Source organism: Balaenoptera physalus, assembly GCF_965194825.1.
Source record: "Balaenoptera physalus genome assembly, chromosome: 14".
Taxonomy (NCBI): Eukaryota; Metazoa; Chordata; class Mammalia; order Artiodactyla; family Balaenopteridae; genus Balaenoptera; species Balaenoptera physalus.
This window is the reverse complement of record NC_138893.1, coordinates 23,199,177-23,222,896: the sequence shown is the minus strand read 5'-3', so window position 1 is coordinate 23,222,896 and position 23,720 is coordinate 23,199,177. Positions and strand designations below refer to the sequence as shown.

Sequence of the window (23,720 nt, the reverse complement as noted above, 5' to 3'; positions counted from 1 at the left end):
CCGCGGCCAGTGCGGAGCCTGTGTGGTCCCACTTTTCTCGGCGCCCCGACTGCCTGTGAGCCAGGCGTGCCCTCCTCCCCCCTCACTGCTGACCAGTGTGACCTGTTTGTTTTTCAGTGCAAGTGGTCGAGGAAAGGCTTCATCCGGACGAGGTGGTGCCTTGCGGACTGGTACGTCCACCGTGGTCCCCTGCGTCCCAGGACGCTCCCCCTTTAGTGCTGGACACAAGCGGTGCGGGGGGCACTTCCGTCTAAGGCTGCCCAACCTGAGCCGACCCTCTACTCTTTGACCCTTTTTGTTCTGGCGACTCCGTGTGACACAGAGCGTGGTTGCCGGGCCCATGACTCTGGTGTCCCAGCACTCACTCCCGCCCGCCTCCCCGTCCTGTGGGTGCCCTGGCAGCCCCTCCCCATGGTGGCCCCCTGCTGCTGCGTCCAGCAGCGGGTCCTGCCTCCCTGATGTGCGCTCGGCCACCCGGGGTCGGTCCCGGGGGACTGAGGGCCGCGGTCTGCACTGCGAGGTCCTGGGGTTGGGGTGTCTCCCTGGGGAGAGGCCCGACCTGCCGCTAGCTGACCGCTTGTTCAGGCCAAGGCTGCAGCCCATCCTCAGAAGCTGCACCCCCGTCAGGTGCCAGTGTCAGCCAGTGACCGTGGCCCCCTGCTATTTCCACGCGGGCCCCTCCTTGGGGCCACGCAGGTCAGGGCGTTCCCTGGGGCCAGGGGAGCTGAGACAGCCGCAGCCTTCGTGACCTGACCCCCCCACTTCTGCCCTTGCCCTCAGTCCCACGGCCCCACCCCGGTCCAGCGTGGGAGGGGCACGGGGTGGCCGCCTGGGGTCAGTGGGTCCTCATGAGGCCATAGGAGAGAATTCGAGCTCTTTATCTGGAATTCGGGGCCCGGTGGTCCCAGCTCTGCAGATGGCCCCCGCCTTGCTGTGCGGCAGACAGGCTGCAGCGATGCCCCAGGGCTCCCTGGGCACGAGAGGCTGACGGGCCAAACCCGCCTCACCATGTCCCTGCAGAAGCCCAGGCGACACTGGGCTGCCAGGGTTTCCCCAAGGGTTTTCCAAGGGCTGTGAGCTTGGGGCTTCTTCTGGAGAGTGAAATGAATCCCTTAGTGACCCCCGTGGCACGGGGACCCCATGGTGAACACTGAGCGGCACAGGGGGCTTCGGGCTGTAGCACCAGCTGCCCGCGGAGGGAGCTGAGGCCTGGGGCGGGGCCTTGTCCCCTCCCCCTCCCCCCTGTCCCCCGCCCCCGCCCCCCGTTCTGAGGAAAGTTCCTGGGATCCTGTGTAGGCCCCTTTCTTCCGAGAAACGGCTCCCTTTTCCGTGGGCCAAGCACCCGCGTCCCTGTGGGGACTTGACTGTGTGGGGACTCCAGGTCTCGTGTGTCCTCTCTGACCCCGCCTCAGAGGAGGACGCGCCTGGGCAGCGCGGGTGCGCCTGCCCTGAGGAGCCGCGTGGGGGGGGTGCCGCGCAGGTGGCCTGGCAGCCCCAGCCCTCCTGCGAGCTTTCTGTCTCTGTCCCCGCAGTGCCTTTGACTTGGTGAACATCCATCTTTTCCACGATGCTTCCAACCTGGTTGCCTGGGAGACCAGCCCTTCTGTGTACTCGGGGATCCGGCACAAGGCCCTGGGCTACGTGCTCGACAGGTAGGTGCTGAGGGGGGCCTCCCCCCGCCCACCTCCGGGGAGGATCGCGGCTTGCTCTTCAAGCCACTTTTCCTAGTTAGCGTTTTCCTATTTACCAAAAATACGAAACTTGCCGACGTGACCCAGGGATAATGCACGAAGCCCGACCCCTGCCCCAAGGCTCCCTGGACGGTGGGTGGCCTCACTTTCTTTCCCGTCTGGGGGGGAGATGAGCCACGGCAGACGGAGGTCCCCTGTGGCCTGGGGTCCCGCTGGCCGCGGGCTGAGTCTTCCCAGACTCTGGCCCACCCGCCGGGCCCCGGCTCTAGGCCCCTCAGAGCGGCTGGCTGGGCAGGTCTGCCCTGCCCGGCCGAGCGCCGCCTCCCGCACTGCTCTGCCCCAGCTTCCCGGCCTGGCTGCGGGTGTCTGGCCAGAGGGGAGGCAGCCTCAGTTGTCGTCAGAGTGTGTGAGCTCCTCCCGTCACCTGCCCAGGCTCCCAGCACCCCCTCCGACCGCCCCGACCCCCGTCACAGCTGGTTTTCAGGACCCTCCCCCCGGGCCCTCTGGGGCCCTCCATCTGTCTGCGATGGTCTCATGTGACCTTTCACAGGGTCACCGCTGATGGGCTGTCATCTGGGAAAGAAAGGGAGCCCCTCACACCCGATTAACAGGCTGTGTTTGCCCTGATTTGCTGGAGTGCGTCCAGCGGCCGAGTCCTCAGCTGGAGGCCTCTCCCACCAGCGCCCGTGCCCTAAGTGGGGCCTTTGGTCCGCTTGGGCTTGGGGCGGGGTCTCAGATTCCCCAGGACCTCACCAGCCTGCCCGGGCCACGAGTTGTGCCTGTTCCTTCTGTGCACGTGCTCGGCCGAGACGCGCCCTGGACGGAGCCGGAAGGCCAGGAGCCTGTCCCCGTGCCGCCATTCAGCGGGGCGAGACAGTGGCCGCCAGTTCGCCTCCGGGCTGCCGGAGACCAGACCCCTTGCCCCGTCCGAGGCCCCCACGTGGGGGACACGGGGGTCTGCTTGCCCTCACCCTGTCTGCAGCCAGGCGCCAGCATTGCCCAGTCTGTGCTGAGGCCCCGGGCAGTCCGCCCTCGTGGCACTGGCCCGACGCGCACGGTGCCTTGGTTCAGGAGGAGGCCCAGGGGCGCGTGCGGTCACATCAGACTTGGGAGCGGCCCTCCTGGGAGGGGTCACCTCGCAGCGGCCAGACCGGCCCCCCGGGGCTGCTCGGCTGGGGCACGGCTGGGGCCCTGTGGTGCCCGGGCCCTCTCTGGGGCCTCCTTCGGGGCCAGAGCCGGCCGGATGGGGAATGAGCTGGGCTTGGCGGCTGTGGTCAGGTCGTCAGACGGATGGCCCGAGGATGTGTCACTGCCCCAGACCGCCTGTGCTCTGCGGCCCCCGGGAAAGCGGCCTCTGGGTTTCGGGCCCTTCCCCGGCTCTGCGTTCCCATGGAGGGCTTCTGTGGGGCGCTCAGCCAGCCGCATCCGGACCTCCGCCGCGCGGGGCCGGGCCGCCCGCACAAAGGGCCGCTCTGTCGGCGGTGAATGACGGGCCGCCCTTTCATCGGGGTGCTAACCTTTTGGCAGCCACCAGCAGCCCGCATTCTCTCTGCCGACTGCGAGGACAATGCCATGCTGGCCCTTTGAATGGACGCTGCCACCAACAGTTTCCCATTCAGGGCGTTGGGAACCTCTGGGAACATTGTCTGCGGCCGGCGTGGACGCAGGGAAACAGTGCGGGGTCCGAGGGGAGCCCGCCTTCCTGGCTTAATCTCCCTGTAAAGCCTCGCAGGCTCGCGTTTCCATCCGAGCGAGGGTGTCAGGCCCGGGAAAGGTGGCACGTCAGCCCAGGTCCTGTCCCCACGAGCTGGTGGGGGGACCTCGGGTTAAAACCGAGAGGCACCCGGTGCTGTGTTTGCAGTTTTTCTGTGAATCCAAGATTATTCCAAAATAAAAAGCCTATTTAAAAAAAAAAAACCAAACCCTGAGAGTCAAACTCTCGTCTGAAGTGTGTGAACTTTCAGAAGTGTCTACGCTACGAGCAGCGCCCGCCATGCATGTCCCCTGCAGAGCACCGCGCCCATGACGCCCTTGCTGTGGCGGGCTTAGTGGGAAGGATTCCCCTCGGAGACGCTGGAAAATAGGATTTCCGGTGTTAATAAAGGGCGGCCAGTGGGTTCGTCTGGGTTTTTATGATAAATTATAACTGATATTTTTGTGCAATAATATTTTGCTTTAAATCTCTTGTTCTGGGACTTCCCTGGCGGTCCAGTGGTTAAGACTCTGTGCATTCAATGCAGAGGCTGTGGGTTTGACCCCTGGTCGGGGAACTAAGATCCCACATGCCGCGAGTCGGGGCCAAAAAAAAAAAAAAAGAAAATTAAAAAAAAAACCTCTCGCTCTGCAAGGTTAAAAGAAGACAAACCTCTAATTAGCAAAGGGCATCAGGCTCAGAGACTCTGCCGTGGGCTGTGTTGGGGCCTCTGCGCGGGGCCTGGGGTCCTGTCCGCCTAGAGGGGTGGCTCAGACCCTCCCCGGGGCTCTGGGGGGGGGCTCTGCGGGCCGCGTGCACCTTTGTACCCACCGTGGGGACAGGTGGTCCCTCTCCAGGCGTACAGTCACGCTCTCGGGGAGCATTTGGGGCATTAACTCGGCAGCAGAGACTGCAGCTCACACAGCCCTTACTGGACCCTCCCAAGCTTTCGGCCGTGAAGTGAGATTTTTTTCCACAAGTGACAGGGCTCTTGTGTCTCCCTGTGCAATGCGGCGGGCCAGGTCCTCAGGAACATTTTTACATCACAACTGTGAAATCTCTGCATAAAGCGCCCCTTTGTCCCCCAGTATCTCTTCACAAATACAGTCCATTGTCACAGCGCTGAAGTTAATTTGATCAACATTGGGACATTTAACTTTTATGTCCGGTCAAAAGAGTTGTTTCATGCTCATTTTGGGCTTTCAAAGAAAATGATTGCCAGAAAAATAATGCTGCCCGGAACAATTCGGAGCAATTAGTTTCCCAGGGCGCGGCGGTGTGATGCGGCCACCACACAGCTCCCCTTTGTCATTCTGCGGGCGGTCATCCGTCAGCTGTCAGCTGCTCAAAGACCCTCGTCTCAGGGTTTCTCTTAGGGCCGTTCCCAGAACTCGCCTCGCTGGTCAGCCAGCAGAAGAAAAGCCGCCGGTCTCCAGGCAAAGACAGGCTCTGTGCTAAGGATGCAGGTCATCGGGACGCCCCACGTGGCCGGTGGCCCCGAGAGCGGGCTCTGGTGCCTGTGGCTCCCACCTCCCCACTCAGGCGTCCCTCAGCCTGGAGGCCCAGGTGGCCACTGTCCCGTGTCTGTTTGGAGCCCAGCTCGGGCGCAGGAGTCCCGGGCCCGCCAGGCAGCGTCCTCGCCGCCCCGGCTCCTCCTCAGCCCCAGCGCTGGGCTCCCGCGTGCTCCTGGCGTCAGGCATCCAGTGAGGCGTGGAAGGCTACGATGAAAGTCACGCGCCCTCCACTCGGCAGTGTCAGGTTTACGTTTTTCCGTGCTTGTTCTTCTGTTCAGAAGTGAAACGAGGGTGCCGTCGGTGCCCCTGTGTTCTCCGTCCTGAACCCTCGTCGTACTCGCCCCCACCCCCACCCCCACCCCGCGCCGTCTTGATCCAGTGCCTGTCTTTCCTGGACCCCGTGCACATCCCTGGGCCCCCGTGTGCGTTAACATGTGTGCAGTGTTGCATATGTTTTTACTGCATGTTTGCATCCTCTGTTGTTTTGGGGGCTGCAGGCTTCCGTGAGCCCCTTACGTGACATCCTGGAGCGTCACGTGGACGGCAGCACGGGCACCTCCCTCTATGGCTCGTATCCTGGCTTCGTCACTCCCACGCTCCAGCTCCATGTCCCTCGTGGCAGCTCCGTCCGTGCTCGTCCACTATCTTGCTGGCCTTCCTTTGGGTTGTTCTCAGGGCTTCGCTAGCACTCAGGACGTCTCGTCCTTCTCCGCCGGACTGTGGCCCTGCCAGCTGCGTGCTCACCCAGGCTGGGGACCGCGGGATGGTCTGCATCTCCCGAAAGCCGCTGACATTCAGCATTGTTTCCGACGTTCTTTGGTATCAAAAGTCTTAAAGCCTCCCTCGGCTTTCTGAGCTTCCAGCTCTTGTTTTCTCTTCCGGGTACGTGGGGGAACTGAGTGGCCCCAGGAGGCTAGGGGTTTTCTCTGCTTCTCTGGCTTGTGGTGGCATCTGAGCAGAAAAGACGTATTTAACATTATGATGCTATTTAAAGAACGAATGAGAGAACTGCTGACGGGAAGCTCAGCCTGACGCCTGCAGGAGGTCTCCACCCACAGCCCTGCCCTGGAGACCGTTGTCATCAAAGGGAGCATGGACATCCAGAGGGTGACAAGCAGCGATTTGATTGAGAAGTACCGGCGATGGTGGGGCCTGAACCCCTCCTGTGACCTGGCCCCCCGACAGAGGCAGCCTCGTGGGCTGGAGGACACCTCCGTGCCCAGACAGGAAACTCAGGCCCAGGCTGGAGCCGGAGCAACCGTGCAGATTACTGGAGAGCCCGGGGCCACGATGCACTTCGTTGCCCACAGGTCTGGAGGCCGCAGGTCTGGGGTCAGGGGCCAGCGTGGTCCGGCTCTGGAGAGGCCCCTTCCTGCTGGATGCCGCTGGCTGCCTTCTTGCTGTGTTCTCAGGTGGCAGAAGAAGCCCTGGTGCCTCTTCTTACGAGGACACCTGTCCCATCGGATCGGGGCCCACCCTCACGGCCCCATTTGACCTTGATCATCTCCTTAGAGCTCCGTCTCCAGTACTGTCTCAAGGGGCTGGGCTTCAACGTAAGACTTCAGGGACAGTCCAGCACCCGCCGGGCCTCATGGCCTCATTCCAAGAGCCGAGCTCCGGCCACCAGGCGACTGAGACCAGAGGGGCATTTCAGAACGGGGCGCGGTCCCTGGAAGCTTACGGGAAAGGGTGGGTTTTGTAACCAGCCACAGCGGCTGCCCCGGTGCTCCGCGTGTTCTGCTGCTTGAGGGTGTGGCCCCACTGTGCTCCACCCCAGGCAGGTGGCTGAGGGTTCGTGTGTCAGCCGTGCTGCCGAGCCCTCGGCCCAGCCCCAGGGTGCCTGCTGCTGCAGGAGGTGTGGGCGACCTCCCAGGTCGCTGGGGCGCCGGGCCTGGGAGACGCCGGGCTGGAGGAGCGCGTGGTGCCAGCTGGCGGGGCGCACACGTCGCTGGGACTTGGCTCAGGTTCTGTCCCCCAGATGTGTCCTTCCTCCTCCTCTGTCTCTGCCTCTGGTGCGTCTGGGACAGCCCACCTCCCCACAGGCTCCCTCGTGCCTGCAGCTGTCACAATAGGGGACTGTCCCCCGGGGCTGCCAGCCCCACCGGCCCAAGCCCGAGGCCAGCACGCGGGGCAGAGTGAAGCGTGCAGTTCTGAGAATAGCTTCCAGGAAGGTCGGTCTGTAGAAGGCGGCTTAGATGCATGTGTGATAAATCCTTCAATCCGATGCTTTAAGACTCAGGGAAACCCCGAAGACCCTGAAGTCGGCGGCCAGTCGTAGGAACCTCCTGCCGAACGTGCTTCGCTATTTCAACTTGTTTGACCTGAGCACACGGCCTCTCCCAGATCTGAGACGAAACCTGAGGTCGGTTTCCACCACGTTCAGTAGCTAGAAATAACAAAGGAAGGGCCCTGGAGTGCAGCCTGGTGAGCAGGCCCGACGGCCCCTTGTCTGCCCCGCCGCCGGGCGTCCTGTCCAAGGCCCGAGCCGCCCCCGGTAGAAACGTGTGACCTCAGGTATTCGATCTGTGGCCCCTTCAGGGCTGTCACCTCTGCCATCGGGCTCTTCAAGCCGCGAGGCGTCCTCGGGGCCTTCCTTCCTCACGGGCAGCCTGAGCGGGTGTGGACACTTCGGCACAGCAAGGTTCCTTGCGTCATGAAATCACCCGTCAAAACAGAAAGAGGCTCCGTTTTCAGGGCCTAAAGCATTGATTTTTATGGCCCTTCTTGTAATTCTCTTTCTGAATTAGGCACATGGTATCGATGTGGACCTACTTTTTAATCATAATAGCTACTGACAAGGTAATTAATTTTAAAACAACGCTTTTTTCCTGCTGGCCCAAATGGCACTATGTTGAAATTAAAAGTGAGGGCTGCGGGCCGCGGTCTGGCACTTGGGTGACTGCTTCCCTGTGACAGCCCTTCCATCTCGCTTCGGACGGCGATGTTATTAATGGGCTCAGGCCATTACATCAAAAGGAGCAGGGCACGGAAAGATGATAAAGTTTAGGATTTTAATGATAGAATTACAAGATCCGAGACAAGCTGATGAAATCACATCACCAGTCACCGCGGGCCACCCCGTCCGTCACCAGAAAGAGGCCGCGGGGGCCGGGTTCCAGGAAGGCCGCCAGATGCAGCGTTCTCTCCCTCCGAACCCCCAGGGCTCTTTAAAGTTGATTTAGTCCCATATTAAATCTGAAATTTGTTGTCCTTTAAAAAGGAAATTACCTCTAAATGGATTCTGCCATTTAATTAGCCAAATAGTCTTTTGCTTCCCCGCTGCAGTGTCGGCTGTCTGCACTGCTTCCTGGTCCCTCGTTTCCCACCCGTCCGTCAGCGGCGAGGACGGTCAGCCGGGCTCGTGCTTCACCCAGATCGTCCGACACCCGCCTGCCTCCACACGCCTCCCAGGAAACCGCCCGCGTGGGGACTGGGGCCCAGGCCCGGGCCGGACCTCCTGTGCGTCCCTCGGCTCCTGGGCCCCTGGCCGCCTCCCCCGCGGATCCCTCGTGGCCCCCTGGAGCAGGAGAGCTAGCGTGGCCGTGACCTCCAGCGCCTTCAGGCAACTTCCAAGGCTTCGACCCCAGGAAACGTGGAGCTCCAGCCTTTTCCTGCCGCAGGGCCGGAGCCTGGCTTTCCAAGCCAAGATTTAAGGCAAATGCTCTGGCTCGAGAAATAGTTCAGGATCGAGGGGCGCTGTGAGCGCTCTGGCCTCACGTCAGAGCCGTGTCCCCGTCTTCTTGCTCAGGTGTTGCGTGTGACCCGACACCACGTTAAGTGTAAGAAGCCGCGAGAGAGCAGCCGGTTCGCCTGTGAATGCAGAGGTTTCTCCACTGGCCACACTGACTTTTCTCGAGAACGTTGTGCTCTGGGCTTCTTAATAAACAGAAGCTGATACACCATCAGGATAAAATGTGTAGGTTTAAAGTGGAAATTTAAAGTGTTTCTGCCCAGGAAGCGTGACAGCTCGCCCTCCTTCGTTCAGCAAATCAAGTCGAAGCTTTGCTTTGGTTTAGTTTTTCTTAAAGAATAAATAAAAAGAACGAAAGAAAAGAGAAGTCCCCTTGAGTGGCCTGAGGTCCGAGAGGCGGCGGTGAGGAGGTGCCGTGTGACCGCTGAGCCCAGACCTCGCGGTGTCCCAGGCGCGGTGCCAGCTTGCTCCCCAGCCCCCTGCCCCGGGGACACCCCGACGGGCACCCCCCAGGCCCCTGTTTGGAGGCAGCCTTGCTGGGCCGCTGGCGCGGGCGGCGGGGGCTCAGGCCGGGAGGTGCCCCCGAGGGCCTCCGGGAGGGCTGGGGCCCACGGTCCTCGGGGAGCTGCAGGGACCAGCGGTCCTCGCGCTGGGGCTGTGTGGCTGCTGGGCGCAGAGCGGGTGACGTGGGGTCGCGGAGCCGTGAGGCTGGAGGGTGAGGGCACGGGGGGCAGCCCCCGTGCCCACCCCCAGGGACAGGCCCCGGGGCCGCAGGTGTCTCTGGCCTCTGCACACAGCCAGCAGTCACTCAGCAGGCCTGCAGTGAATAGTTCCGTTTGGGGGTTTTTTAAAGAACAGTGTGGCGGAACCCCAATGGTTGTGTCTCTCTCATCTGCTCACTGGTCCTGGGAGCGGGGCCGGGAGGGACGTTGCTGCTTCTCCTTTCCTGGTGGGGTTTGTGCACCGGGTCCCCCTCCCAGAAGATGGGCAACCACGGAGTCCGTGCCCCGATGTCCTGATGGCAGGACACCCTGTCGACCTTTCCAGGAACCTCTGCAGGTTCTCTGAGGTATTTTCTTCTTCTAAAGTTGTTTAAGGGCAGAAAAAGATTAACGTTCTTCAAGATGGCTCGGATAGCCTCCTGCTGACAGACAGTCGGTGGGGGCGGGTTCTTCCCCTCACCCGCAGGTGCCAGGCAGGTGCCAGGCAGGTGCCAGGCGGGTGGGACGGGGTGGGGTACACAGCCGGTCCTGGATGCACGGCAACCCCGGGTCCGACCCGCCGGCCTCCCTGTGTTTTCATCCCTGAGCGATGTTTCCTCCACAGAAAGATTTAACTTTAACACAAGAAGTGACATTGCTGGTTATCTGCACTGTTAATGACAATCTGTTAAAATACGTCCTTTGTCTTCAAATTCGCATGTATGAGAATCAGTCCAACTAAACAGGAAAACAAGACTTTTTGTGGAATTTAGCTACATGATACAGCAATTAACATGCAAGAAAATATGAAAACAGCTGAGACAATTCCTAGAAGAATTTCAACAAGCAGGGCTTCCCTATAACGAGTCCTATGATTTAAAAGCGTACAGGAATGGATAAAAGATCTGCAGAAAAGGAGAGTCTCAAAAAGACCCATGTAATCTAGGGACTCCGGTTCCGTACAAACTCAAGGGGAAGAGGATTGAATGTTTAATAAAGGGTTTGGATCAGTCGACTGTTGGGAAAATCGATAAACTAAGATCCCTTCTTCACACGTAATTCCAGATGGATTAAAGGCTGCCCTACAGACTCTGCCAGGAAGACGAGAGAAGGACTTGTCGGGAATCAGCCTTGGGGGGGGAAGGGCCAGCAGCGGGGGGGACGTGGGCGTGTTTCCTGTGTGAAAATCAAGGCTCGCGCGTGACGAGTACCGTGAGCGCAGACAGCATCGCCGTCACGCTTTACAGGGAAACTCTTGGAGCTGGAAAAGCAGGAGGCGAGGAGCCAGACGGGAAAGCAGGCCAGGCGCGACCAGCTCGCCGCCCCCGGGGGTGCGGACGGGACTGTCCCTCCAGCCCAGCGGCCACCGTCGTGAAACAGCGGTGATGTCGTCGCTGTCAGTCACCTTTCCTTTCTCAGGCTAATGGATCAGGTTGGGAAGGCCGCTCCCCGGGGTTGGGGCCACGCCTGCTCGCTCCGCACCGGGGGCCGGACAGGGCAGGGCCGGTGGCACCCGGGTGTCTCGGTGCCGGCCAGAAACTTCTGAGCTGATCTGGGTGAGGGCTGCTCCCTGGCTTTGCCCGCCTTTAGTATTTATTTTCTCAGAGTCCATCGCAGCACGTGGGCCTTGGGGACGGCGCCCCACCCTGTGCCCGCGGGCCCTGCTGCTCCGTCCCAGCGGGGGTGTCAGTGCAGCCACCAACGGGCAGCGGAACTGGGGACCTGGGTCACCGAACCTCCCTTCCCTTCTGCCCGGACCACACGTCTGTTCCGCGGGTTGTCTTGTTAGCCATGGTTCGCATTCTGCTTTGAGTTGGAAGTGACCCGCGCTTGCTTCCTTTGCCCTTGAGGCCAGTGCCGCTGGGACCCTGCTGCCACCAAGGACAGGGAGGGGGTGGGGGAGTGGAGGATCGGGGTTGGGTGGCGTCCTGGCCTCTTACCGGGGAAAGAGAGGTCTGTACGGGGCCGGGGTTGGGGGGGGGGGCGCCGACATATCACTGTCACGTTTGCCGTGTGTGCATTTCTCAGCTGAAAAATCTCTATGAAATAAATTGTGATTGATTTAAAATATGTGGAAAAAGTTTTTTGAGCAAGGCAATACCTAGCTTAATAAAAAAGACATAGTCGCTCTTACTTTGTAGCTTCCAAACATCCACGTGGTGATAAGCTACGACACTGAGAATGAGGTCAGGTGTCCACCACCGATGGGAGGAACCGTCCACGGGCCAGATGGAGGCGTCCTGGGCTCATGTGGGTCACCCGCTCCTGGCGGCTCTCCCGTGTCTGGCGTGTGGCGTGGCCCTTTTCCTTCCCTGGCGCAGGCTGTCGTTTCCCGCCAAACGTGGTTTTCACGGCCCCGGCCCAGCGGATGGGACTGCGCTGGCGCACACCTCAGTGCTGGCAAGCTGGGCGCCGTCTGGGGAACGCGTGTTGATCACGGTCACTGGGGTGCAAGTCTCCTTCAGCAGGAGGCGGTAGGAAGTGCGTGGCGGGGGGCCCGGGGAGAGGCCGGGCGTGGTGCCTCAGTAACCCCCTCTCCTTCTCTCCTCCCAGAATCATTGACCAGCGATTCGAGAAAGCGTCCTACTTTGTCTTTGGCGATTTCAACTTCCGGCTGGATTCCAAGTCCGTGGTGGAGGTAGGCCACGCTGGGAGCCGCACGCGTGTTCGGTCGTGTTGGGAAAACAGCGGAAGCCCGTGGTCCTCGACGGGCGCGTTCCCACCATCCTGCTCACTGGTTCTATTTAAGGCAGAAACTCCTAATGGAGAACGTTTTACTGTCAAAAGGGGGCTGTTATGGGAACCCCTCAGAACGAGTAGTTGGGTAGCGGTGGGTCGCCAGCTGTTGGCACACGTGCTGAGCCTGGAGGTTCTGCTGTTGACCGTCGGGAGAGGAAAGAGGAGGAAGCTGCCCGTGAGAAGGCAGTCCCTGGTCAGCCGTACGCGCCGGTTCCTCCCAGCTGTGGGAATCTCCTGGGCGCCCTCAGGCCCCTGGGTGACGCTCCCCTGAGTAGCAGGCGCAGGGGGAAACTGGATGGGCACCAGCCACGAGGCGCCCCGGTCGGAAGGCCAGCTCGTCGGCCCCACCAGGTCCCGCCATGTGGCCTGGAGCGTGGTCTCCTCTGCGTGGGGCTCGCTTCTCCCAGACGGTCCGGGGCCGTGAGCCCCGCTGCCGCGCCTGCCCCGCTCTCCTGGGGCTGCAGTTCTGATGGCAGTGCCCCAGGCCGCAGCAAAGGGGGGCCCGCCAGCCGCCAAAGGTGAGCGGGTCCAGCCCAGGCCTGTCCAGAGCGGGGCACACACAGGCATGCGTGTGCAGTGATGGTGCAAACAGCAGGGGGAGACCCCGGTGGTCCCCTCTTGTCATCTTCCTTTGGCGTCTCAGGTACAAGTAATCCTCCCTTCTCGGCAGAAGGGTCTCTCTTAAAACTGAGCAGTGAGAGATGCCTGAGTGTGGGGAGGGGGCTTTCGACCACTCGGAGTGTTTTCAAATAGACAAATGAATTCCACTGAGGACCATAAAATCCTGCATTTGGTTCTGCTGACTTTTTTCCCTCTCATTTTGAGTTTGGCTCAATCAGCAACCTAGATCCAGGGTCCCATGGGTTCTGCGCCTTCGAGCCACGGGTGCGATGCCGCCTGTTGAAATCCGCCGGTGCGCGTGTGATGCTGTGAGGGGCGCGGGGAGCCCGGCCCGGTGCCCGCAGGCCAGGCGCCCTCACCAACAGCGCCTCCTCTGGGAATTTTAGCCGCGCTGGTTTTCCCGGGGTGAGCCCCCAAGCGCAGGTCGCTTCTGGCTGGTACTTGGGCCCAGTGAGCCTGCTGTGCCGGAACGGCCTCTCTGCTCGCCCGAGGGCCCCGCGTGAAGGGCCCTGGACAGACCGGAGCTGATGGACGGGAGCCGCCAGCCGCAGGCGCATTGGGAACAGATCCGGGAGGTTTCCAAAGTGGCCTTTTCTTTGCCAGCAGAACAAATGCCACAAAAAGGGCAGCGGCTCTGGACGCGGGCGGAATTGTCACGGGACGTGTGGCGCGTGCGGGGCTCCGGTTTCTGTGGGGGGCGCCGAGCTGGGCACATGGCCGGCGGGGAGGCTCCCGCGGAGTCGCGATTTCCTGTTCTTACTGAGTGGGAAGCGGGAGGACACGGCCCTGGGCGTGAACGGGCGTGAGCGGGCGTGAGGGAGCGTGAGCGGAGCTGGGCCGACTACACACGGTCGTGACACGTGTGGCTGCCACTGATCACGTGACCCCCTCCCCTTCCCCAGGCTTCTCTGCCCTGCGCCCTTTCTCCTGACCCTTCACCTTCAGACCTTGGCTTGACCTCAGGGACCCGTCCCGTCCCCTAGAGGAAGGACTCCTGCCACACGGTGACCGCACAGGTGGCCGCTGCTGGCCGGGGTCATGATGGACCCTGGACTCGGCCGGGGAGGCGCTTCCACGGCTGGGATACTCTATCCTTCTGTGTTTCCTCCCAGAGTTGGCAGCCCGGCCCCGGTACCATCAGGATGTCGGGGCTGCTGGTACAGGACCCGCGGCCGCACGTCCTTGACCGTGAGTGAGAGGGGGCAGAGCCCGAGCAGGGGCGCAGGCGCTCACTTCCTGGTCAGGAACAGCCCAAGGTCGTCCCCCGAGCAGCAGAGCTTTGGGGACCAGACCGCGGAGGAGGGAGAGGGCTCGCCCCCGAGTGCTGAGGGGCTGCCTGGTCTGTGGATCCACAGTGAGACCCCCGAGAGTGGGCACATTGTTCTGAAGGCCACCCGGGGGCCCCAAGCGTCTCCAAGGACCAACAGCCTGAAAGTTCCAGGCCAAAAGCCTCAGTATTTGGTGGACTGCCCAGGTTTTAATAAGTTCCTCTTCCTTCAGGAAAGTACAGGGGATCTTCGTTCTTGAGTGCTTTTCCAACTAATTGACTTAAATAAGGAACTACGTGAAATGCTGTTTTTGTAGGCAGTTCTCACAAACAGCTGATTTTTCAGGGAAGCGGAACTATGTGCACCAGCTTCCCCTCCTGGGCCCCTGCGGACCCCGCCTTGGCCTCCCCGGCCCTCGGCTTCCCTCGGCCTGGCCGCCCCTGGACCGGCCCCCGGCCTTGGTGTCCCGCTGTCCGGGCAGCTGGTGAGCACACCTGGGAAGGTGTGGGGTGGGGGTGTCTGCACCTTCCCTGTGTGGGCGGCTGTGTGTGAGGTCAGGTGCAGAGCAGCAGTTCCGCTGCTGGTAAGAGTCACAGCCGTTACGCATTTGTGTGGCCCCTTCCCCCAGGAGGTCATTTCCTAAACAATCATCTGTCCGCTCTAGGCTAGGCATTTCCATGTGCCTTAATCGGAAGCCCCTTGGACTGTACTGGGGACCCCATGTCAGTGGTGCTGAGAGGCCAGAGGGACCCACAGCAGGGACAGGTCCTGGGCACGCAAGGGCACGCGAGGGCTGACCCAGGCGGGCCACCCACCACAGGGGGGCAGGAAGCAGGGGCCCTCCGCCCCGCCCGCCCCGCCCCACGCGTGCTCGGGAGAGCGGGTTCCGGTGAGGGGGCGTGGCCAGGGCGGTCTCGGGCCCGAGGGGGTTCTGGTGGCGTTAGTTGGGGTCCCACTGCACCCCAACCGGATGTGGTCGTCTTGAGCAGCCGCTCTTCCCAGCGGGCCTGGTTGTAGGCGTCGGGTTTGGCGGAGCGGGGCGGCTCCAGGAGACCCTCGTCCTCCGGGCACACGGAGTCTCCCTCGCGGAATCGGCGGCTTCACCCAGGGCTCCGTTCAGCCTCCTCGCAGCCTCTTCTGGGAGCCGCCCGGAGTGTGACAGCGCATCTAAGTGGACCTGAATGCCACCAGGACACCCCCGCACCCCCGAGCTCTGGGCTTGCCCACGACAGCTCGCTGGACACTGCCCCTGCCCCGCTGCTGCCAGGGAGTGTTTGCCCTGGCTGTGCACCGCACACGTGAGAAACCCAACGGTCCGTTGTCCAGGGCTGTGAATTTGGCACTTTCAAAGGAGGGAGGAATCAATAGTGTTTAATTGAATTATTTGCTCGATGAATAAACAGATGTGTCTAAGATTCGTGCATTAATTTTTGGAGGGTTTTCTTGTGCATGTGGTTCTTCAAACCATACGGTCCATCTATCCTGTGGATAAATGGCTGTTCAGTTGACGAAAACTTACATCTCTGCACACAGTTTACTCTGTAAGTGAAGCAAACCAATGGGAAATGATTTTTATTCCCAACACATGGAGTATGGCTTTTGGTATAGCGAGTTTTTAGGACCGTTTGGTCAAATGAAGACTTTAGCCCTAGGAATTAGAGACTGTCTCCTCCTCACGCCCCATCAACACAGTCATCAGCTGTTCACGAAACGTCCAGGCTGTGCAGGAAGCTGAGTGCCCTGCAGAGAAGCAGGGATCCAACGGGGGAATCGTAGGCAGAGAGTGTGGCACGTGACACCCGGACCCCACCCTTGCGCCCACGTGTCCCCTCCAGGTTGCCACGTCACCTTTGGCCCCAGACGTGTCCAGCTGATCAAGAAAATTATAATGAACTTGGTATGTTCTGAAGTTCCCACGGAAGACACAGCTTGTGCCTGGTGGCACCTTCCTGTGCTGTGTTTCGTGGCCCCGCCTGTGCCAGTGTTCCGGGACAGACAGGGTGGCTGGGACACCAGTCTCGAGGCAGAAGTCTGAGGTCGGGGGGGCTCCCTCCTGCCTCCTCGGCTCTGGGGGCCCAGGCGTCCCTGGGCTGTGGCCGCGTCACCGCAGCCTCTGCCCCGCCCTCACGTGGCTCCTCCCTGCCTCACTTTCCTTGTGAGGACAGTCGCTGGACTTGGGCCACCCTGAATCCAGGGTGAGCTCGGCCGAGAACGTTGACCAATCACATCTGCCAAGGCCCTAGTTGACAAAACAGTCGTGGGCTGAGGTCTGGGTGGACGTGAACTTGGGGACGCTCTGCAGCCCCCTTCCTGCCAGAGCCCCGTTTCCTCTCCCACCGCTGGAGAGATTGATGCTAACTCAGAAAACATCCTTGTGGGCAAAGCTAGATCTAAAAGTTTAACTGCAAAAGACCAAGTTTCTTTTGTTGAAGATTAATTTCAGTAGCATTCATTAAGCACCTGTTAAGGTCTTGAATTTTAAAACACCATGGAAGCACCTCTTGGAACATCACAGTCTGCCGGCGGGCATGGCTTTTTGAAAGGGTTTCTAACTGTAGAAACAACTTAGGGAAACTCTGTGGACACCAGAAAAAAGGTCTCCAAATTTTCCCGAAAGGCTGTCAGACCGAGTGGATGGCGTCTCGAGGCCTACCAGCCGTCCCAGCTCCCAGAATGTGTGGAGCAGCGTGAGAACAAGGCCGCCCGGGTGTCCGTGGCTCCGGGGCACCTGTTCAGGGGCTTTGCCTGTTACAGGAGAGCCTTGTACGGAGGCGAAGGCGGCCGCTTTTTGGGACTTGCACAGCCGGGGGTCAGCGGGGCACATGTGGGGAAGGGCCGCCCGGTGGGCAAGGCCTGGCTGGGGCCACAGGGTCCTGCAGGTCCTCAGGCAGCCCTCGGGGGCATCACTGCGGGTGGCAGGCGGCCTCCAGGCGGGCACTGGGGCACCGGGAAGAGGGGGAGGGGGCTGGGAGGCAGGCAGCTCATCCTCCGCCCACCCCCGCCAAGGGCTGTGCCCAGGAGGTGCAGCCACCTGCCCTTTCCTTCCAGACAACACGGCCCAGGAAAGAGCACCGGTCAGAGCAAGGCGCACCAAGGCTTGAGCCGGGGCCCAGGCCTGGAACTGTCCCTTCCCCGGGTGCGCGGCTGCCCTCAGCGGCGACCCTCTAGAGACACCGGCGTTCCGTGCCTACGGACCAGGTCCTGGGGTGGGAGAGGCCATGCCGGCACCGACCCGTGTTCCTGGGGAGGCCGGTGTCCTCAGCTCGTGGGTCACCCCACAAACGGTTTCCAGATTGCCCAAGGTCAGCGTAGCACCCAAGGTGACCACGAGCGCGCCAGACAGCACTGCAGTCGTGCGGGTCAGAAGGTCCAAGGAGACGCAGGGATGGGGATGCGGGACCTCCGTCTGCCGGCGTCGTCTTGTCTGGAGGTGGCAGGTGACCCCCTTGAAGAGGAAAGTTGAGGTCATCAAAGTTGTGCCGGCCCAACGAGAAGCCGGCTTGGCTGGGCTTTGGTGTTGATTGCTGGTCCCCCACTAGAGCGGCAGGTACGCCCTCCCCAGCCCTGGGCCCCTGGGATGCCCAGGGACGCCCTGCCTCTGGAGCTTATCCCGCCAAGCTCCTGGAAGCTCCCAGAGGGGAGTCAGGTCCTTCCGGAAACACGAGTGTCCTGACCAGCAGGGAGGAAGAGGCCACGACTGCTCACCCTGGGCTGCAGCGGGCAGGGGCTTGTGGAAGGACAAGTCGGCCAGGGGCTCCAGGGCAAGTTGGAGACCCGCCGGGGCTTGTGGAAGGACAAGTCGGCCAGGGGCTCCAGGGCAAGTTGGAGAGCCGCCGGGGCTTGTGGAAGGACAAGTCGGCCAGGGGCTCCAGGGCAAGTTGGAGAGCCGCCGGGGCTTGTGGAAGGACAAGTCGGCCAGGGGCTCCAGGGCAAGTTGGAGAGCCGCCGGGGCTTGTGGAAGGACAAGTCGGCCAGGGGCTCCAGGGCAAGTTGGAGAGCCGCCGGGGCTTGTGGAAGGACAAGTCGGCCAGGGGCTCCAGGGCAAGTTGGAGACCCGCCGGGGCTTGTGGAAGGACAAGTCGGCCAGGGGCTCCAGGGCAAGTTGGAGACCCGCCGGGGCTTGTGGAAGGACAAGTCGGCCAGGGGCTCCAGGGCAAGTTGGAGACCCGCCGGGGCTTGTGGAAGGACAAGTCGGCCAGGGGCTCCAGGGCAAGTTGGAGGCCCGCCGGGGCTTGTGGAAGGACAAGTCGGCCAGGGGCTCCAGGTCAAGTTGGAGGCCCGCCGGGGCTTGTGGAAGGACAAGTCGGCCAGGGGCTCCAGGTCAAGTTGGAGGCCCGCCGGGGCTTGTGGAAGGACAAGTCGGCCAGGGGCTCCAGGGCAAGTTGGAGAGCCGCCGGGGCTTGTGGAAGGACAAGTCGGCCAGGGGCTCCAGGGCAAGTTGGAGAGCCGCCGGGGCTTGTGGAAGGACAAGTCGGCCAGGGGCTCCAGGGCAAGTTGGAGACCCGCCGGGGCTTGTGGAAGGACAAGTCGGCCAGGGGCTCCAGGGCAAGTTGGAGACCCGCCGGGGCTTGTGGAAGGACAAGTCGGCCAGGGGCTCCAGGGCAAGTTGGAGGCCCGCCGGGGCTTGTGGAAGGACAAGTCGGCCAGGGGCTCCAGGGCAAGTTGGAGACCCGCCGGGGCTTGTGGAAGGACAAGTCGGCCAGGGGCTCCAGGGCAAGTTGGAGGCCCGCCGGGGCTTGTGGAAGGACAAGTCGGCCAGGGGCTCCAGGGCAGGTTGGAGGCCCGCCGGGGCTTGTGGAAGGACAAGTCGGCCAGGGGCTCCAGGTCAAGTTGGAGGCCCGCCGGGGCTTGTGGAAGGACAAGTCGGCCAGGGGCTCCAGGTCAAGTTGGAGGCCCGCCGGGGCTTGTGGAAGGACAAGTCGGCCAGGGGCTCCAGGTCAAGTTGGAGGCCCGCCGGGGCTTGTGGAAGGACAAGTCGGCCAGGGGCTCCAGGGCAAGTTGGAGACCCGCCGGGGCTTGTGGAAGGACAAGTCGGCCAGGGGCTCCAGGGCAAGTTGGAGGCCCGCCGGTCCTTTGCAGCAAGGGGTCGCGGGCATCTTGCTGGCACCAGCGTCGGAAAGAAGTGCTTTGCGCAAAGTGAACGGCCGCCCCTCCCACCCCCGGAATTAGAGCTTCTCGTTTCAGATGCAAATTAATACAAACATGCTTGCAGAGCAGAACTGAAAATATGATCCTGTGATCAAACTTGGCACCTCTTAAGCCGTAATTAAAACAGACAAATTAAACACGATGATCATGTGCCGTCTAACGGGCTGTGCGTCCCGAACTAATTAACGATGCAGCCTCCCGCTCAGCCCCTCCGGCGGGATTGCTCAGAGAGTATGTTTCATGCCTTGCGCGGTGGCAACTGGCAGCTGGGCGCTCAGCTGGCCAGTGACAAAGAGTGACAGCAGTGCCAGGCGCTCCCATCTCCGCGTGGCCCAGCCGCGCCCACCTGCCGTCCGTCACCGCTGGCAGCCGTGGTGATGGATGCGTTTTTGGAGGCTGGCGGCTATTTTTAAAAACCGGTTGCCGGTTGCTGACAGGTACAGGTTCAGGTGCCAGCGGGGCCTGTGAGGACCCTGGCTTCTCGGAGGTAGCAGCCGTCCCTGCGCTCACGTTCGCGGGGCGGGGGCGGGGGGCGGGGGTGGGTGCCCAGGCGGTGCCCCAACAGCCGGAGTCCCAGCACTAACCGCGCCCGCCTTGGAAGAGGACCAGGAGGCACTGCAGAGCCCGCCCCGCATCACAGCGCCGGCCAGGGAGACTACGCAGGCTGCCCGGTGGCCTGAGCCCCTGCCCCAGACCACGGGCGTTTCTGCCACCCAGCCTCCTGCCCTCTGGCTGCACATGCGACCTGGCGAGGGTGGGTTCCCACTCAGCCAGGAGGGGGCATCGCACCTGGTCGTTACCTGTGCCGGCCCTTCGGAAGGCCCCGTGAACTGCCCCCAGCCTGTTTCTGCATTTTCTCACTTCTCTGATTAAATTTATTCTTTGGAACTCAGGGAAGGCCTAGGAGGCTAAAATTTTTCTGCAAACAGAGGCAGGCAGGGGACATGGGCAGGGGGTCTGTCCCGGGAAGGCCCCGGAGCGTCCTGCTCGGTTCCAGAAGGAGGTGACAAGGGGTCCTGCTCTCCCCCTGCCCCTTGTGCCCCACTGCCCGGCAGGTCTGAGCCCTGGTGTGTCTGTGGAAGGCTGGGGACGTTCTCAAGAGGCCAAACCAGGAGCGTGGCAGGTCCCCCGGCCGTTTCCCCTGCGGGCAGGGCGACACCCCGAGCGGCAGTCCGGTCCTGCTGGACACGAGCCTAGAAGGAGCCCGCGCTGCTTCCTTCTATAAAAATCAGTCGAGCTCCCCTGGTTTGCCCAGCCGGCCGCGGGCGGGCGCTGTCGCCCCTCTGTCAGCGGGTAGGGAGCTGGCGGGGCGTCTTGGGGAGGAGATGAAAGGGTCTTTATGGCGGTTGTTGTTCTCGTGAACAGCTGATGATACAGAACAAAAAGGACGAAGGCGCCTCTGACACTGACACGGCCTCACAACAGCGCCTCTCACGGACCCCGGCCAGCGGCCTGCCGCCCTCCCGCGCCCGCCCGCGCCCGCCCGGCGGCGTCTGCACCTTCAGGCCCTCAGAGTCCGTGTGCTCTCGGCCACCGAGGATGTCCCTCCTCCCGGGGGCCGGGGTTTGCCAGGAAAACCTCTGAAAAGCTGCGGTTCTCCAGAAGGGTCTTCCTTGGGGAAGTCAGAGTAAACGGAATGGGGGCCGTTTGGGGTCGCTCCCGCCCGATGCAGGACGACCACCCCACGGTGCTTCGCGGTGAAAGCTCGACACGGCCTCCGCCCCTGCTCGGCCTCAGGTCCTCGGCGCGCACCCAGGACGGTCCTTCTCTGTGTCAGGCAGGCCACTCGGACCCTGAAAGCCGAGGAAGTTAGCACTCTGATGAGCTCCCCCGAGGGCAGGGTCCCTGCCAGGCCCTCCTGCGGCCGAGGCCGCAGGGTGTGGGTTTCTTCATCGTTCTCGCGGGCGCCTGCTCTGGGCCCCACTTGGTGCAGCTGAGAGGCAAGACGCTGCCCAGTGGCCTCGTCTTAACCACACGAGCTCCCCCCGCCCCCCGCCACCCAGGGACAGCAGTCACGGCCCGGCACCAAGAGCACGGTGACCTCCTGGGCCTCGGGCCGGCCTGGCCGCCACAGGAGGGGCCCTGGAGCTGTGCACGGGCCAGGCAAGCCAGGGCTCTTGCTCTCCAGAAGATGTGTGTGTGTGTGCACGTGTGTTGTGCACACCATGCGTGCATGGGCATGTGTGTGTACCAAGGGGTGGTGTGTGCATGTGTGACAGGGAAGGAGGCTGAAGGTCTGGCTGGAGCTCATTGGGCCACATGTCCGTGCACTGGGAAGTACTGTTCCTGTCGCAGGCCGAGTGGCCCCGGCTGTCCCCCAGGGGCTCCCACGGCAGCGTGTACCCTGGGACCTGCTCACTCGGCCGCAGGCGGTGTGGGCGGCTCCGAGACGCATGTCTATCTGTCTGCCCAGCGCCTACTTTTCAGGCCGTGGCACGTGTCTGCCCCGATGGGGATGGTCAGAGGGTTCGTGGAGACTTTTTCTGAGCACTTTCCTGCGGAGCCATGAGTTACCTGTGACCAAGGCAGGTTCTGAAGCCGCTGACTCACTCGGCGCCCCTTCTTCTCTGCTCCCTGGACGCCTTTAGGACTGAAATGACATCTGTAGACGCTGGTGACCGAGGCCTGGCCCATTCCTGGGACGGATGGTGCTTCTCTCCTGTTCCTGGCGGGTGGGTGGGCGTCCAGGGCACAGGGCTGGCTGGCTGATTCTCCGTACCCACCTCACAGTGACCCAGCGTTGGACCCAGACCTCCCACACGCTGACTTGTGAGTGAGGTGCCAGAGGCAGCCTTTAACCCCGCGATTCCAAGAGGTGGATCTGGGCAGCCCGGGTCGGGGCCGCGGCACCGTGGGTCCTGGAGACCCCGTTCTCCTTCCAGAGCTCAGGCAGGTGTGGGGTTAAGGGGACGCAGCACAGCAGGAGGCAGACCCGGGTTAACGTCCAGTGTCACGGGGAGAGTCATCGCAGAAAAGGCCACGTTTATCCTCTAGAGTGGGAGCTGTTTTCCAGTCATTTGAAAAAAATCTAAATGTAAAAGGTAATGATTTTCCATTAACTTGTTCTAAAGAAAACTTATGTAAAGAACTCAGGTCTTTCTTTGCACACCGTTGTTTAGAAATCCTTCTCTTTCTTTCTGTGGTCTGTGCTGCAGGAGGATGCAGACGGAACGTTTATTTGTACGCCTGTTTATTTTTAGACATTTTTATGGCTAGAATTTAACCAAAAGTAACAGGATGACGAGAGCAACCATGGGACAGGGTGAATTTCTCCCTGACGCCCTTTGTTGGTTGGTTTTCAGTGAAGGGCGTGGATGCCGAGGCCCGGTTTCTCTGACATCTCCGTGATATTTGGGGGCGACCCCAAGGACTCAGGGCCCTGCAGCCCAGCTGGGGTGGCAGCTCCATGCCGAGCTCCTCGGGTGCAAATTGCTGGCCTCGGCCTGGTTCCTGCTGGACACACAGCACAGAGACGGCGAGGGTGTCCGAGTGCCTGGGGAGGAGATGGCCGCCCCCGCAGGAAGGAGAAGCTGCTTGTGGCTGCGGCTTGCTTGCACCAGGAGCTGACACTGTTCCAGCTCCCCGACGGCCTCCGTTCCCGGAGCGCGGACCCCCTCTGTGCAGAGGACGAGGAGCTGAGCGCACGGGCCCGCGGGAAGCCGGGTTCAAGGCCGGCCGTGCGTGGGTGCAGGTGGGCAGGCGGGTCTCCGGCCCCTGCTCCCGGGAGGTGCCAGCACCGGGGCTGCAGACACAGCTGATGAAGCACCTGCTCTGTTCCCACTTCTGCTTCCAGCAGGTGGACCCAGGGCCGAGTCCCACGGGAGTGGCCAGAGCTCGGGGCCACCGAGGCGGCCCTGTGTGTGCCCCGCCCGTCCCCGGGCCGTGGCGAGTGGAGGCCGGGCTCCCCACAGCGCCCCACGGACCAGCGCGCTCCGTCCTGCAGAAGGCGGCAGCGGAGCCCCGGCGCCCCACCCCCGTCTGAGGTCTGGGCCTTTGTGGCCTCGCTCCGCGCGTCTGAAACGCAGCCCAGAGCAGCCACCCACCCCTCGCGCGGGGCCTCCAGATCAGGGTCCCTGTCCTTGTGACGTTTTGCAGGAGACGAGGGCATGGATTTCAGTGGGTGAGGGTCCCCGAGGGGCCGGGCGGGGTCAGGGCTCCCCTGCGACACCCCCAAGATGCCAGCGGCCAGGCCGGCGGCCCCACCGAGCATGCTCCCCCAGGGGCACGCCACGTCCGGGCTGTGTTTAGAGCCCCTGAGGACGTGTTTCTTTTATGTGCTTTTCCTCTCAGCTTCTCGGGGGTCGGTCCTACGAGCACATTTGTGGCCGAAGAGAGAACCGGCAGCCACGGCCAGTCGGCCTCTTTGTGCCCCGGCTTTGTTTCCGATTTCATGCTATCAGCGGGTCCGCGTGTTTTCCTGCGTGAAGTTGTCAGGGGATGAAAGGTCCGGAGCGGGGTCGCACGCCAAGGGCCGGGCTCGGAGCCCACCCGCCAGCCTCCCGCCCTCCCCCCGGCCCCTCCGCACAGTAACGGTGTCGAGCAGGCCGGCCCGGCCCTTCGCTGCAGAACCAGCGCTTCCGTCCAGACCGGCTCAATCCTCTTTCATGGGGCCAGAAGGAGCCTCGTCCAAGGCTAAAGCAGGGCGGCTAGCTCA

The 23,720-nt window shown here is 62.2% G+C and overlaps 1 protein-coding gene across 11 annotated transcripts in view; it reads left to right on the top strand.

Moving 5' to 3' along the window:
• The window catches only part of INPP5A (inositol polyphosphate-5-phosphatase A), a 182,259-nt gene that overhangs the window by 132,735 nt on the left and 25,804 nt on the right, over nucleotides 1-23,720 (top strand). For all 11 annotated transcript variants that reach the window (XM_082424873.1, XM_082424875.1, XM_082424877.1 and 8 more), the window contains 3 exons: nucleotides 118-170; nucleotides 1,533-1,652; nucleotides 11,844-11,928. In XM_082424873.1, the coding sequence (XP_082280999.1) occupies nucleotides 118-170; nucleotides 1,533-1,652; nucleotides 11,844-11,928 (258 nt within the window). The remainder of the gene's footprint in view (nucleotides 1-117; nucleotides 171-1,532; nucleotides 1,653-11,843; nucleotides 11,929-23,720) is intronic.